Source organism: Fistularia commersonii, chromosome 11 (assembly GCF_037954325.1).
Source record: "Fistularia commersonii isolate RoL2024-O1a breed Wild chromosome 11, RoL_Fcom_v1.0, whole genome shotgun sequence".
In the NCBI taxonomy this organism is placed as follows: domain Eukaryota; kingdom Metazoa; phylum Chordata; class Actinopteri; order Syngnathiformes; family Fistulariidae; genus Fistularia; species Fistularia commersonii.
In genome coordinates this window covers 18125923-18142252 of record NC_141294.1, presented here as the reverse complement: position 1 = coordinate 18142252, position 16330 = coordinate 18125923, and the positions used below count along the sequence as shown (strand labels likewise).

The following is a 16330-nucleotide window of genomic DNA, read 5'->3' as shown; positions in this document are numbered from 1 at the left end:
TGCATATTTGCTTGTGTGTCTATGTAGCTGCTTCTGTCTGTGAGTGTGTGTGTGTGTGTGTGTGTGTGTGTGTGTGTGTGTGCCCGCATGCATGTTTGCATGTGTGTGCATGTTATGGTTGTGTGTGCATTTCTTTGAAATGTGTGTGTGCTTGTTCATTTGCATGTGTTTCTTTTCATCTGTTTCTACACATTTGTGTTAATGTGTGTGTGTGTGGATGTTTGCGCTTGCATGCGCGTGCATGTCTGTGGTCGGCGTTTGTTTCTTTGAAATGTGTGTGTGCCTATACATCGGCATGTGTCTTAGCATCTGTTTCTGTGCATGTGTGTTACCGTGTGTGTGTGTGTGTGTGTGTGTATGTGTGTGCACGTTTGTATTTGCAAGCATTCGCGTGCGTTGCATGTGTGTATTTGTCTTTGTGTCCATCTCCGTCACTGTGTATGTGTGTGCTTGTACATGCATGCCTGGGGTTGTGTGGAGGGATGTACATGTGTGTGCACCAATATATGTGTGTGTTAGTCTTTGTGTTCACATCTATGTGTGTGTCAACTCACCCGTCACTGTATGTTGCGGCGGCGGCGGCGGCGGCAGCAGAGGCGGACTGCGCCACTCTGTAGGCTGCAGGGTAGCTGCCCTGTTGGCGGGAGAAAGCGTTATTTACACGAAGCGTTCACAGCAGCTTCATACGTCCTCCTGGAGAACCTCAGGTAACTCACATAGACCTCTGCTCCGTACAGCCCGTCCTGGTACACCACCCTGAGAACGGTACGCAGAGCTACAGGTTAGATGCGGGCGTGATGGTGGTGCGCAGTACGGCGGCGCTCAGGGCGCAGGAACTCACCCGGGGTAGGGCACAGCTGTTGGCGCGGCGGCGGCGGCAGCGGAGCGGATGGTGTTGTAGACGGCTCGGCCGCGACCCCGTAGCGCTGAACCCCGATAGGCCAGGGTCGGCGTGGCGACGGGGTACGGGAAGCTGGCGACTAGACACACAGAGCAGAAGTGTGACCTCCGAACCCCGGTATGTGGAAATGTAGGAACACATCCTCGTAGTGTGTCGTGTAGTCTTCCTACCACTAGGGGGCGCTATAACGCACGTATCTACTGAAATGTCCTCGTGCGAGGACTCCGGGTTGAAACAATTTCCGTTTTTGCTCCCTCACCTGTGTAGAGCTCTGGGGCGTACATTGCCCCCATGACTGGGTTGATCTTCCATCCAGAAGCTACGGACAGAAAAAGCAAACGGTGAGATTCAAAAAAACGATTCACAAGAAGCAGCCAATCACAACCCCCCCTGTTTTCCCCTCAACCCTCTATAATAAACCACTCCGTTGTAGTGAAACCTCTGTGATACCAACCTATATTTACTACATTCAGTGTAGTAATACATGTCTGCATGTGATGAGTTTCGTGGTAGTTGTTTTTCTCTGAGTACTTGGAGGGAAATGAAAGGCTCAAGACAAACTCCTTGTGTTTTTTCACATACACCAGCACTTAGTGAGAAAACCAGAGGATGTTCAGAATGCTGTGCAGCTTTTTTTTTTTTTTTAATTATTTTAGCTAAATAGCAGAGTGTTGTCAGTGAACAAAACCATCCAGGCTTTTTTAAACTTTTTTAAAACTTTTTTTTTTTCAATTAAAATTATAATAGTAATTTGAGCGGGGATTTTTTTTTTATTAATCACGGAAAAGCGTTGAGAAATATAATGTAGAGTCAACGCTTGGTGTGGGAGATTTGAATTTAAGAAACTATCAGGTGGATGTAGAAAGAAACAAGGTGTCCTCTGTGCTTTATGTGGGACAAAGTTTGGGTATCACTGGCTGCTAATATTAGCTATGTGCTAGTGTGCGGGTAATGTTAGCTTTTTTACTGGCGCGGCAGTCCTTAATATTACCTTTTTGCTAGTGCACAAGTGACGTTATCTTTGAACTAGTGCACTGGTCAGTGATATTAGCTATGTACTAACACCCAAATACTGTTAGCTTTGTAAAAACTATGTGCTTGCGCGCAAGTAATGTTAGCTTTGCAGTGGCGCCTTGGTCGGTAATAATAGCTTCATACTGGCACGATAGAAATGTTAGCTTTATGCTAGCACTGGTCGGTAGTATTAGCTATGTAATACCACGCAGGTCAGTAATATCAGGTTTATGCTAGCTTCAATGTTGCTAGCTTTGTACATCAGCATTGCTTTTTGCAATGTGCTGCTTTGCAAGTAATATTCGCCTTGTACTAGCTATAAGCAAGCGCCCAAGTATTATTCATTTTGTACTAACATGCAGGTCGATGATGTTAGGTTTGTACTAGCGAGCCGGTTGGTAATGTTAGCTATGTGCTAGCGCACAAGTAACGTATGCTTTGTGCAAGCACGCTTGACAGTAATATCAACTTTGTGCTAGCACGCAAGTAAGGTTAGCTTTATTCCAGCTTGCGAGTTGATAATGCTAGCTTTGTGTTAGCACAGTAATGATTTATGTTACCCTTGTACTAGCACGAAGATAGGTAATACAAACTTAGCGTGTTGATCATGTCATCGCGTGTTGATAAGTAATGCTAACATTGTACTAGACTGCAGGTCGGTAATGGCAGCTTTGCATAAGCGTGCAGGGTGGTAATGTTAACTTTGTATTAGCATTCAGAAAAACAATGTAAAAACAAATCCAGTAGCTATATTAGGGTGGAGGGGAGTGAAACAACTCCATTAGTTTTATCCACTAATGTCAATATAAACTGCAGTTTCACTGCAAAATGTCTTTTTTCGTATGTTAGACATTGAAATGCAATTAATCAAATTATCATTTTCAACCTCTAATAGTAATAAACATTATTAGTGTCGGTAGGCAAAAATGTGACACTTATAATAAACCAGCTGCGAATCTTATTTCGCAGTCAATCTGGTCTCACTTGTAATGTCGCCGTTCACGAGAGGCGTTTGGGGCTTCTTGGTCACGACCCTGGCCGTGGCGTTGTTGACCTGCAGAACCCACAGAATGGAGGATAAAAATGAGGATTAGTGAAATATCACGGTGGAAAAAACAAAACAAAACAAAATAAATCCTTTACCTCGATCTTCCTCCCCTCCACGATCGTCCCGTTCAGCTTCTCCCGCGCCCGGTCGGCCTCAGCTGAGCTCTCGAAGGTGACAAATCCGAATCCCTGCAGGTTCGCAGCCCTTTGTCAGCAAGGAATCTATTACTCTGTGTTTATCTGATTTTCCTGCCTTCAGCTAGATTAGACTCTATGGTAATTTTACCTCTTGCAGTTTGCAGTTTCTCACCCAGCCAGAAAATGCTATTTTAAACTACTCGTTTGGTTGGTCATTTAAGTCGTGAAGGTGAGAGTGGGGCAAACCAAAAAATAAGGGGATGGATATCTACCGTAGTGTCGGCTCCGCTTCCTGTGATTCTCACCTTTGACCCTCTCTCATTGAAGATGATTTCCACATCCAGGATTTTGCCGAATTGCTGTAAGAGAGTTTCTGGAGTTTAGAATATAAACATGAAAAGTCAAAGCCTGGAAGGTTAAACAAAGCGGATCATTACCCCAAACATCTGCCGGAGGTCAGGATCTCGGAAGCGGAAGGGGATGTTGGAGACATGGAGGCGTTTGGGCTGGGCCTTACCGGACCCTTCCTCCTCGCTCCCGCTCCCGGCTCCGCCCCCCGACGACACCGACGCGCTCAGAGACTGGGGGTCGGAGGTCACGGGCGCCAACGGGTCCTCCTGGCGGCGCCGACGGAAGTGCGGGGCGGGGGGGCAGAAGAGAACGAGTGAGGCGACAGGAGAGGAGACGTCACACGTCGCGTTAGGCAGAAGGTCATGTGATCCAAACCAAGGTCAAAGAGCATTCAGCAGTCAGTGATCCCTCTCAGGCAAATGTGAGGAGGCGTGAAAAAAAAAAAAAAAAAAAAGGCCCCGTTTTAGTTCTGCGTCTCTGAATCACATGCCCGTGTGATGCGAAAGTAAACATCCCGGCACGGTCAACACTACGCAAACCAGCTGTGGAGGGGAGAAGAGGTAAAGATTAAGCTCATCCTCGGGGGAAACCAGTCCCTCGGCGTCGAAGCGGCCGACTTAGACCAGCCCATGCAGAACCATTCAACGGCTACTGTGCCAAAAACAACAACAACAACAACAACGGGAGAACATTCGCTGTCTCACAATGCACCACGATGCTACATGTGTGCTCATAGATGGTACGTGTGGGTAAATCGTCATCATCACCAATACCATCAGTCAATCAACCGTTGCAAAACAATGTTAAAAGAAAGAAAATGATCAGACATGTAAACAGGAATATCTGCGGGTAAAGTGAGCTTCAGCAGTCGGGGAGGGGAGGGAAGGGGGGAAGGGCGGCGGGATGCTAAACCTCCCCAAAAAAACAACAACAACAACATGTGCTAAGGTAACTCGTATTAGCATCCTAGGGCTAAAGGGCGTGAGCGCAGCGGATTTTTAGAAACCAAGGTAAACAAAGCGAAGAGTGTTGCGATTAAAGCTGGAGGGAAAAGGTGGGGCGGAGGTAGGCGGGGGGGTACGGATCAAATTCGAAGAGGGGTGGGGGGGGTCAAGGTGCTGCTTTTCTGCCAAAGGGTTAAAAAGGTCACGTGTCAAGGGGCACAATTAATGTTCTGAGGGTGGACGGAAAAAGGAGAGGAGACATTTCACGCAGGGAGTGTATTACATATAGCTGACACACACACATAAATCAGGGCCAGGGTGATGTTTGCGCTGTATTATTTACAGATTAAGCATTGACGCAACCGGACGAAGCTTCCCCCGAAGTTTAATTCCTTAACTGATTAACTTAATTAAACATTTTGGGACGTCATACTAGCAAAATCCCCGTTGTTTGCTTCGAGCGAAACAAAACCTCGGCCGACTGACACACGGGGACGCGATGTTAGCATCCCTCGCTAACGCCGGTGACCAACGTGACGGACGGATTGGTTGCGGGAGGAGCATCGGATTCGATTAGAGGGAGATATCACGAGATGTGATTTACGAGCGTGCATGTTTTCGTTTCTATAAAAAGCCCCTCGGTGTCAGGTGATCAAAACTAGAATAGCCTCGGCCCCACATCTCTCGTCTCTTCTAGATCTTCTAGGTGTCCCGAGAGGGAACGGGTCTGGTGCCTGCAATTCCCCGTTTGGCCACCGGGGGCGGCGTGCTCCTCCTGCATTCCGGGTTCAACCTCGGCGGTCGTCCCGGAGCGAACGGAGCGAACAGTTTGTCATCAAACTTAATCGGAAAACATTAACCGTAACGCCCTACCGCCCGTAACGCACACACGCACAAAAAACACACAACACGCATCCCAAACAGCAGGGGGGGAGGGGGTTGGAGGGTGATTCGGGTGGTGGTGTCACGTCACGATGCAGCGACGTTTTCTGGACCTGAGTGATATTTCAGAGGGGGTACGGGGGGGGTCATCCGGCCGGCCTCCCCTTTGACCCCCCCTCCCCGTTTCCGTGGCGGCGTCTCAACTTTTCCCCCCCGGCTCGGACCCGTGAGTGTCAGGGGCTCTAGTAATAGAATATATAGACGGGCCACAAACACACCGTCACTGTTTGCCATTTCATGCTTTTGACTTTTTCCATCTAAAAAAGCAATATCTTTTTTTTTCGCTGGAAGGTAAAAAAAAAAAAGAACAAGTTTAGTGAGTATTTTCACACGGGGGGCTCAACGAACCCCCATCATGGATGCAGCTGGAACTGCACTTAAGGAGAATGAACAACAAAAACAAACACACCCCTTGTCAACTCCGCCGCTCCGGACGTCAAATATAAAAACATTTCAATTTAACTTTCAAATCAGTGACCTTTTTCACATTCTGAGGAAATCACATGTTGTATCCGATAAGAGGCCCTCTACTGTCCAAAATTCAGAATAATTCAATTTAATAGGGGAACATTTTCATTTCACCTAAACTAATACCCATTATCGTCATTATTACTATTACGTCCAAATCCATCTTGCCATCTTGTTTTGCTATGAGACACCCAGAAGCGGGGGGCTTAATTTTCAATCCTACCCCGGCTGTGGCGCCGTTCCCAAATATGGACACGGCGTGGAGGCGGGGGCTCTAAAAATAGCAGCCATCCGTTTAGTTCCCGTCTGGCGCTGAGATACTTGAACGCACCCGTCGGTTTCCCTTACCGTGCTGCTGGGCGCCAGGGCCTCGGACCCCTCGTGCTGCGGGCCCTGGTAGACCCGGAGCTGGGGGTGCTCGGGGTACTCGGCGCTTGGGTGGGCGGCGGCGGCGAAGTCCAGCGGCGGCAGGCGGCCGGACGTCGTCGGCGGGCCCTGACCCGGCGGCGGGTAGGAAGGGGGCGGGGCGTACACCTGAGACAGGGTGGGGTCAGCGGCGCCGGGGCCGGCCTCCTGGCTGGGGCCTCCCTGAGAGGAGAGGCGGGAGTGGAACGTCAACCCTGGCGTGTCGAGAGACGTAAACGGACTAGCCGCCGTGTTGTTTTCAGGCGGGTCGTCTTTGAAATCGGACGTGCGAATTGCACGTTATGAATTTGTGCGCGTCTCAGCATCTCTAAATTCTCTTGTTTTGTCAGTTCAGAAATTATCTACACCGCTTATCCTGAAGTCACAGTTGCAAGGGGAGCTGCAGGCATTCACACATTCATTCATACATCATATGGGGACAGAAAATGTCACATAGAGACATTCAAATATTCACCCTCTCATTCACACGCCATATAGATGTACAACTAGTCACTCTCTCATTCACTTGTCTGGGATATTTATGGTCTCCGGTGAACCTCCTGCATGGTTTTGGACTGTGGGAGGAACCCGGAGAACCCTGAGGAACCCCGCGGAGAACACGGAAATGTATAATATATAGAATACGACCTTCAATAAAAATATGGATCAGAACCCGAAGACATCCGATGTAGAAGTACGCCATCAAATATCCAAATAAACAAGCAAAAAGACTGGTAAGTAATTGACAAGTGATTGAAATTGGCCGAGCCTGATGTTCCTCTAGTCTTTTAGTTTTCTTTATCTCAATTAAATTGCGTTTAATATTTCACCTTTTACAACTCCAAGATACTGGGGATATTACTTTTACTACTATTACTACTACTCTTTTGTTTTTGTCTCGATTTTCACGATTTTTTTCCCTTTTTCCCTGTTTAATGTCAGAATTAACAGCCCGTTCGAAAAAAAAAAAAAAGTTTATTTGATTTTTTTTGAGGATGCTAATGCTCAGCGAATGTCCTGTTAAGCCAAATCACATAATTGATATATATTTATTCATTTTCATTTCCCATTTCACCCCTGCTAATTGCTCCATCGCACCACCATTTTGAACATTCTTTAATTGAATTTCATAATTACTTAATATTATTGATAGTAATACCAAAAATGCAACATCAATAATATTTATAAAACAAAAAATACGAATAGAATAAAAAAAAAAATCTAGTGTTTTTTTTTTTTTTTACTTTAATTTTAACATTATTATTTTAAATTTCTGTTTTTTGAAGTAGCAAATGAGTCAGAAAGCACGCACACACACACATGCACAGATACTAAACTACAAAGATGGTTTCTCCAATACCCCCCACCCCCTCTCCGAGAGCCGAATCAATTGTCTTACCCCTTCACTGCCTTCCCGGGCCTCTGAGACATTGGTCGTCAGCTGCTGCATGATTTAATGGCGGCCGGCCTCCCGCCCCTCCGCCATAAGTCCCTCTCGGCCACCAATCAGATCCAATGATCTCCGGCGGCAACAGCAAACGCGCACCAGCTGCGGCCGTCCATAAATGTCAGTCACCCCTACTCCCCCACTGTTACAATTCACAATCGCCTGCCACTTCACACACACACACACACACACACACACACACACATACACGTACACACACGTGCAGCTTCGCCCTACTACAAGGTATTTACCAGTGTAGCCGCTCCTTCAGTTGTGGCTAAAGGTCGCCTCCAGGAATAACAGCTGTTGCAGTCGGTTACTTTGTGCAAAAAAAACTTTTTTGTGTGTGTGTGTGTGTGGGGGGGCAGCATCAAAACATTAAAAAGACAAAAGTTAAAAGTGTTGCTAAGGATCGGTCAATGTAGTTAGTGTTTATCATTAGCGGGAAAGCTAAGCTAAAGTGATCTTGGAAGCTTGCATGGGACACGTGGACGAGTTACGATAGATACGGGGTTTTATCTGAAAACTTTTAAAGTTTTGAAAAGAAAAAAAGCTATTGAGTCGCTTCACACTAACGCGCCCATATCCAGGTAGTTTAGATGCAATATCAACTCAAAACTGCAAAACATTAGCCGCCGTATTTGAAATTTCCTGTCATTATTACAATTTTTAAAATGTCTGAAATGACTAAAAGGGCATTTTGTTGTGGTTCGAAAAAATTATTCACTTGACGCCCCCCCCTCCGTCAAGCTGCTTATCATTTTTAGCACAGCTGTTCAGAAGTCCACACTGTTATTCACGTCTTACAGGGACATACAACCATTCACTCACTCATAAATATTCAGCATGAGACATTTGCCCATTCATTTTCTCATTCAGATATCACAGATATTCATCCATTCATTCACTCACTCATTCACATGTCATATAGAGAAAAACAACCACTCATTCTCCCATTCATATCTTATACGACATTCATTCATTCATCCATTCATTCATTCAGGCATCGTTACTCATTCACACATCATAAAGACACATTCATCCATTCACTCACTCATTCATATGTCAGACAGATACACACACACTTCTCCAGACAGATGTTCTTATTGAATAATGGATCTTTGATTGACAGGTAACCGGGCCTGGTTAAGCCCCGCCCCCCTCTATCCATGAAAATGAAACTGACTAAATAAATAAATGAATAACTTTTTATTAAAACATTTAAAAGGACTTTCTGTTTATACCTTTTTCACGTTAGTAGCTGTTTCTCGGCTGAAGCGGATTTTACTAAGTTTTCTCAAGATGGGGGTGGACAGTAGTTTTCAGAGCCCTTACAATAAACGCAGCTGTCAAAAAAAGGACCTTCAAAGTTCGGCGTCAGCAGCTTTCACTCCAGAACCGGAGAAGTTCATCTCTCGGCAGGGATCAAAATGTCAAAGTTAAGTTTGCGGGATTTAAAAAGGGCTCTGTTGTAATTACCCTCCAAAGAAAACGCTCTCCTCTGCCACCCGATCGCCTTCCCCCCTGGACGACGTCAGCTGTCACCCTCGCGAAGACGCCGCGGTCCGGATAAACAATGGAGGCGACACGCGATACGCCGTCGCCCCGTTTTGCATCCGAAACTGTCAAAGGTCGCCTTTAGGGAATAAGACCCAGCAATGCGTAACATACTGTACTTATTGATATATCCTTTTATCTGCGATTACATTCAATTAAGCCGCACAACTTCAGTTGACCCACTTGTGCAAAAGTCAAAGTTCACCCACGTTTTAGTACTTTTTGCACCCTGAAAATGCACGGATATAAATAAAAATACGGCAGAACCTCGCCTTACGAATCTTACTTCATCCCTTGATTCCGTGTCCAAACCAAAACAATTTAAAAATCTATGTAAATCTCATGATCCATTTTTCAGCCCCAAAAAAAACATACGGCAGGCACTCTTTTGAAATTTGTCATGGGTATATTTTTGTCAAAAATACTGAAATAAATTAAAGATAACATTAATTATGACTGTTTCTGGTTATCTTTCTCTTTTTGCCAGCGCTTGTACACACCCTCGCTAACGCTAACGCTACTGCTGATGCCAACGCTAATGCTACCGCTAATGCTAACGCTAACGCTAACACTAACACTAACTATCTCCAGCTAGCTGTCTGTCATTAATCCTAACTAAGAGTCACTCTTCTTATGAGAATTGACACCTTTGCTGCACTAATGTAGTCTCCTCTTTAGCCACATTAGCTGTCTTTAGCGCATCTTTGTTCTTTAGGATTGCACAGATGGTTGACTAAGCCGTGTCGTAGTGCCTGGCGAGATCAGGAAAATGAACGTCACTCTCGTCTTTGGGTAATATATTCTTCTTCAGATCAACGGTAATTCTTAACCGCTTCTTAAAACTGCTAGCACTAGCACGCTTTTCTGGGAGCCATAATGAGTGCTACCTTACTGAAAAAAGCATAAAGAAAAAACAGGAGAACACAACAATGAAGGATGTAAACAATGCAGAGTACCACACAAGACTGCTGCTATGCTACTGCGTCGCAACACAGAAAGTCTGTAAATTTGTTTGTTGTGTGTCTGTGCATCGATGCTTAGTTGCGGGCCTATTCAAAATTTAATTGAATTGTTCGTAGGCCGATTCATTCGTGATTATGGTTGTTCGCAAGACGAGGTTCTACTGTACACATCGGGTTATTGTTGACAGGCGGCCGCTGGCTGTCCGACCAATCAGAGTACATCTCTTATTGTTGCTTATCTGAATAAAAATATGTTCGATCGATGTCATCCCATACAATTATTGATATGAAAATATATGATATAAATACCCTCCACTGATGTAGTGCTTTCTAGGCCTTGTGGTTTCGACGGTCTTTACACTGCATTCACCCATACGCATACACACACACACACACAGGAAGCTCACATTATTTAGGGATTCGAATCTTAGTGTTGGAAGCTAATTTATTAGTTTAGGAAGCTAAAATGATTTGGGATGCAATTTTCAGTGGCATTATTTGGAGATGCTAATATTAGCAGTTATTTGGGGCCCTTATGTTGTCGTGGGAAACTACATTTTTTGGGGAGTTGCTAATATTCGCAGAGGAAGCTAATATTATTTGGGGATGCTAATGTTAGCGGGGGAAGCGAAACGTTAGGAGGGATGCTTATGTTAGCAGTGGAAGCTAACATTATTTGGGGATGCTAATGTTGTCATTGGAAGCTAATGTAAGTTGAGGAAGCTAACAGTATTTTGAGATGCTAATTTTAGCAGAGGAAGCTAACATTAGCTGGGGTTGCTAATGTTGTCATTGGAAGCTAATGTTAGTTGAGGAAGCTAATGTTAGTTGAGGAAGCTAACATTACCTGGGGATGCTAATGTTATTGTTGGAAGCTAACATTCTTTTGGGATACTAATGTTAGCAGCGGAAGCTAATGTTAGTGGAGGAAGCTAGTATGACTCTACACTGTCACCTAGTTGGAGATACAATAACAAACTGAGTGATAATATTTGTCTAAATATAAATATTTATATTTTATTATAACACATTATATTTCAATATTTACATATTTTAATAACTAATATTAATCAATTATTTTAAAATATTAATCTCATAACATTTATATATTTTTCAACTAGTGTGGAAAAGGCTTGTTTACATTCTAGCTCAAACCTTGACTTGCTGCATCTGGAAACCGTTGTGTTTTATTCCCCCCGATAAGGCCGTGATTGCTTCAAGAAATACCCATGGCAGCGGCCGGCGTTCTGAAGAGCATTTTTTTTGGGGGGGAGGGGTTATGTAAGTGAGGCAGGGAGAGGAACCCGGTCCAAACCGGGCCGCCGTCCAAACCGGCCGGGAGTCGGACTTGTGCAAGAGGAAACTCAAATCCTCAATCGAATGGACGCCAAGAATGATGGGACACATGTCTGAGGACTTTTCGCGGCGAGGAACCAGTGTTAGATTTCCTTTATGGATTCGGACATTATCTGTCATTTGGGGTGGAAGAGGGCTGGAGCTCACCTGTCAATCACAGGGCCACATATATAGACAACCAACCATTCATTCACTCATTCACAAATCATATAGAGACGTCCAGCCGATAATTCAGTCATGCCATAGAGACATCAGTCATCCACTCACTTATTCACATTTCAAATAGAAAAAAAATACATCACTTCACTCATTCATATGTCACATCGAGACATTCACTCTGTCACCACACATTATATAATCACCCAACCGTTAATTCACTCATTCACCAGACATACGACCATTCACTCTCTCATTCCAACGTCACATAAAGACGTTCATGCTTTCATTCACAGGAAAATTTTGTCTTCAGTGAGCCTACTGACTGTTTTTGGAGCGTGGGAGGCGGACGGGAGGAGAAAATGGTGAGAGTTCTGCCGGCCACAGGGTAAGAAGTGGAAACCCATTCGGGTCACTGATTCTTCTAAAGTTTTTTTGTTTGTTTTTTTTCCCCGACCCCTTTCTGTCACTTTCAAAGGGAGGAAAAGCGAAAGTGTTTTCCGCCGTTTATCTCTTTATTTCTCTCACTCTCTCTTTGGGAAAGTTCTCTGTCCGTGGGGAATTTCCAGGATGGTGACGCCATCATGTCTGCGTCCTGACATTTAATTAGATGAGGGTGAGAAAGGGAAAAATCCCAGCTGTTTTTCATCCAGGTTTGACACGATGCCCCCGATACAAAGCTACCAAGCAGAATATCTACGAACAATTCCATCCCCTTGTTCCACTGACTTTCCCCTGGACAGTCACATGCTGACTTTCTTTTCCCATAATTTCTCGCCATTTGTAAATTTTTTGATTTACGCATGTTACCTCTGTATGTTTTTTTGTTTGTTTTTTTTTAATTTTCAGATTTTTTTTTCTCTGTCCTCTTGGGTCATTAAAAGGTCAATTGAATTCTGGAAATACGACTTCCTTTTTTGAATAATTTACATAAAGATGAAAATATAGATGCTGTGCTATAATGGACGCTATAATGATGTTTGCACTTACCCTTGGTACTTTGCATAAGTGTGTTTTTTTTTTTGTTGTTTTTTTATCTGTCTTTTCAGGTCATTAAAGCTCAATTAAATTCCCAGAAACACTACTTTCCTTTTGCTAATTTTTCCAAATAATTTACATAGAAATCAAAATATATTCCAAACTGGTCAGGTTTTTTCTGAAAAAGAAAAGAAAAGAAAATCTATAGAAGGTGTGCAAGGTTGCTAAGATAACATTAGCACTTACCCTTGTTATCTTTGCATGTGCGTGTTTTTTATTTATTTATAGTTTTCAATTTAAATTTAATACTTTCTGTTTTCTCTTTTTTTTTAATAATTTCCATAATACTCAAAATATTTCCAGAAGTCTGAAATGACAATAAAAGGAAAAGAAAATCAATCGAAAGAAGCACTTACCCTCGTTACCGCTGCGTGGATGTATTTTTTATTTTTCTTTATTTTCAGGTGTTTTTTTGTCCTTTCAGGTCATTAAAGTGTCAGCCTTACTTTCTGTTTTCTCTTTTTCTTTCTTTTTGTAACTTTCATAAATTTCCAGGCGTTTCCAAAAAAAGGAAAATACAAACAGGAAGATAGAAAGTGTGCAGGGATGCTAAGATAATTTTTGATCTAATCGTGTTACATTTGCATGTATTCTTTTTTTATTTTTATTTATTTTTTTTTTGTCCTTTCAGGTCATTAAAATGTCAATTTCATTCCAGAAATACCACTTCAGTTTTCCATTTTTTTTTTCCTTTTGGTAATTTACATAAATTTCGCTCCAAAAAAAAGGGATAGAAAATAGAAATAGAAAATAGAAAGGGAAAGTGGGCGCTGATGCTAAGATGATGTTAGCACAACGCAGAGATATAATTTCCTGTCAATCCCCCCAGCCCCAGTCCCGGGGGGGGGGGGTTATTGCCACCCCCTCTTCCGTCTCTACCTTCCCATTTGTTCCTCCTCCTCTGCTCTCCGTCCTCAGCTGTCAGCTCGGAGGGGTCAGAGGTCAGAGTTGGGATGGAAGGGCCAGGTGCTAGCGCCGACAGCTGCTAGCGCCTGGTGTCGCGCCTGTCACCTTCCAGCCTCCGTTCTCCGCAAGCCTGTCCGTATTTTCACATCTGAACTCTATCTGGGGAGAGGGATACATACTAATTCCATTAGTTGGACCCCAAATCTGCAGATTTGTGCCCCCGTCACATTTTACCGCCACTAGAGGGCGTCAGTGAGCCCCCACCTCTCAATGAGGACGGCATGTCAAGGAAAATGAAGATGAGGCTTGGAGAATTCACAGTGTAGGGATCTCGCCAAGTCAGGGAACGCCAGTCAAACTCTCAAAACATGTTTCAACTTTCCAATCAATCCAAAATCTAAATAAATCTTTGCCGGTCATGGTTTTTTGCAACCTCGGCGGAACTGTTTTTCTTGCATTCCTGAGGCTTCTGCTGTGGGGGTTGCGATCATGTGAACCTCTCCCTCCCCCCGGAAACGGACGAAAACGTAGCCAGAGAGCGTGGCGGGCGGGCAAGGCGAGGAGTGGAGAAACTCCCCCCTGCGCCATTATCGGCTGCAGAGAGGAGGCCTAAAAATACAGCTGGTGTGAAGCAGAGTGAGACAAGGTAGAGAGATACCAGATGCATTGTGGTATTGGTGGTATGTCAGGGACATATACACACACACACACACACACACACACACACACACACACATGCACAGCCTGCTAACACTCCACCCACCCCCCTTAGTGCACTAAAGATAACCCACCAACGTGTTGGCACTATTAAACAAATAAGACGATTCACAGCCTGCGTCTCCTTTTTACGATCCGTTTTTAGTTTTTGGGCTAAATTGGAGCGTCTCGGGTAAACAGGGTTCCTTTAAACCCCGTCCGTTCCTTCCAGATGTGTTCTTTGGATGCAAAGACAACAACAACAACAACAACAACAAAAGCTAACAATGTGAAATGCCAATGAAAGTCATTAAGAGCTTTACGAGTCGCAGGAAAAGAAAAAAAAAGCCAGGGGACAATGAGAACCAACCATATCCTGACTCTTACTACCACCCTTGTGAAAAAAGTAAAAATAAAACCAAAACAGGAATACTTCTAGGTTTCCTCCACAGCTGGGATGGTAAAATGAAAAAAAGAATAAAACAAAAATAAAACACAGTTACATCCTGTTTCATCCCATATAAATAAAAGATGGTTTATTATCTGTTTTGGAAATACAAAGTCTTGAGTTGCCTGTTTAGATACAAACACACACACACTCACACACACACACACACACACGCACACACATACATACATATATGAATGTGTCATTTTTAAACAATAGATCACTAAACTAAATAAAATAAAGTTAAAAAATAAAGATAAAATAAAATTCAATTCAATTCAATTGAAAAAAATTAAGGAGAATTATTAAATTATTATTTTAATAATTATTATTAAAAAATTGAAGCCGGAAACTGTAATGTCTTTGTTCATCATACAAATCGATAGATTGCGTTTTCACCTTTTGTTCACCTTTTTTTTCAGATGAATCCCATAATACTCGTCCAAGAACACTGACCCAGTATGTGGCGCCGCCAGATCATGTGACCGGCGAGAAAAACACTAAGAGACAGGTGAGGGTTTTTACCTGGACAAGGCTGGGGTAGCATGTGGTTGTCTGCGGGTAGACGGGCAGTCCGTAAGGCTGGAGGATCACCGTGGGTGAGGATAACATAGCCCCCCACAAGAAAAAAGAAAATCAGGGACGAGTGGAGGCTGGGAGGAAGAGGACAAGGAGAACGCGGATGAAAATGAAGAACCAGGAGAGGGAAAAAAAAATGGAGGATCCCAGAGGGCCGAGCGGGGAAGATGTCTCAGGCCGAGTTAACCTCGCCGAGGCAGGGGGAAAATACCGGGAAAAAAACACAGTCCCGTCCCCGGAAAAAGACAGGATGAAGAGCGGTGAGGGGAACTGAGCGTCTGCGTGTCCATCAGGCGACCATGCAGCCTGACAGACAGAAACACATGCTGGGGCTCTCATTTCAGCATATTATAAATAGTCACCCATGTCCTTCTCCCTGGTTTTACCACCTTACCACCCCTCTGTCACACATGTTGTCGTGCAGGATCTCACAACAGCTCATACACAACACGCAGGCCACCGTTTATTCAACATGGCTGCACAATAACCTTTTATTTGTCCCACATGAGAAATGTTTTTAAAAAGAGATCTAAGTTTAATGCAAAAGTTTCATACAAAGTCGAATAATGAAGCTAAATAATAGTTACACTAGTATGTTTTTAATCACGTTATTTTTGTTATTAAATGAATGGAGTTTCAGCAAGTGGTATTTGATGGAATTGTGAGATGCGTTAATTTTTTTTTTTGGTAATTTTCTGAATTGACTGAATTGTTGATCATATTAAACCCATCAATATTTAAAATATATGATATTTTAGGATATGTGGAATTCTTTGTGTGTCAATTTACATTTCATCGAGAAGTATCCACATTATCAGGATATGTGTTTTGTTAATATTTGTTTATATTTTATACATTTCATTAATTGACTGGAATTGTTTGTATTACAGTTAGAAAAATGTGTGATTTGAAAATATATGTATTAAGATTTAAAGTGTCTGGTACCAGGTATCAGACCCCCACTAATAATCTAGT

General features: G+C 43.5%; 1 protein-coding gene across 2 annotated transcripts in view; it reads right to left on the bottom strand.

Annotated features, from left to right (window-relative positions):
• rbfox1l (RNA binding fox-1 homolog 1, like) overlaps positions 1 to 15668 on the bottom strand; it is a 19126-nt gene extending 3458 nt beyond the window's left edge. For both annotated transcript variants that reach the window (XM_086155647.1, XM_086155646.1), the window contains exons 1-10: positions 15302 to 15668; positions 6154 to 6393; positions 3538 to 3717; positions 3406 to 3459; positions 3059 to 3151; positions 2900 to 2969; positions 1161 to 1220; positions 842 to 980; positions 717 to 756; positions 555 to 634 (exon numbers count right to left, since the gene is read on the bottom strand). In XM_086155647.1, the coding sequence (XP_086011773.1) occupies positions 555 to 634; positions 717 to 756; positions 842 to 980; positions 1161 to 1220; positions 2900 to 2969; positions 3059 to 3151; positions 3406 to 3459; positions 3538 to 3717; positions 6154 to 6393; positions 15302 to 15388 (1043 nt within the window). In that variant the 5' untranslated portion in view covers positions 15389 to 15668. The remainder of the gene's footprint in view (positions 1 to 554; positions 635 to 716; positions 757 to 841; positions 981 to 1160; positions 1221 to 2899; positions 2970 to 3058; positions 3152 to 3405; positions 3460 to 3537; positions 3718 to 6153; positions 6394 to 15301) is intronic.
• Positions 15669 to 16330: the final 662 nt, after the last annotated feature.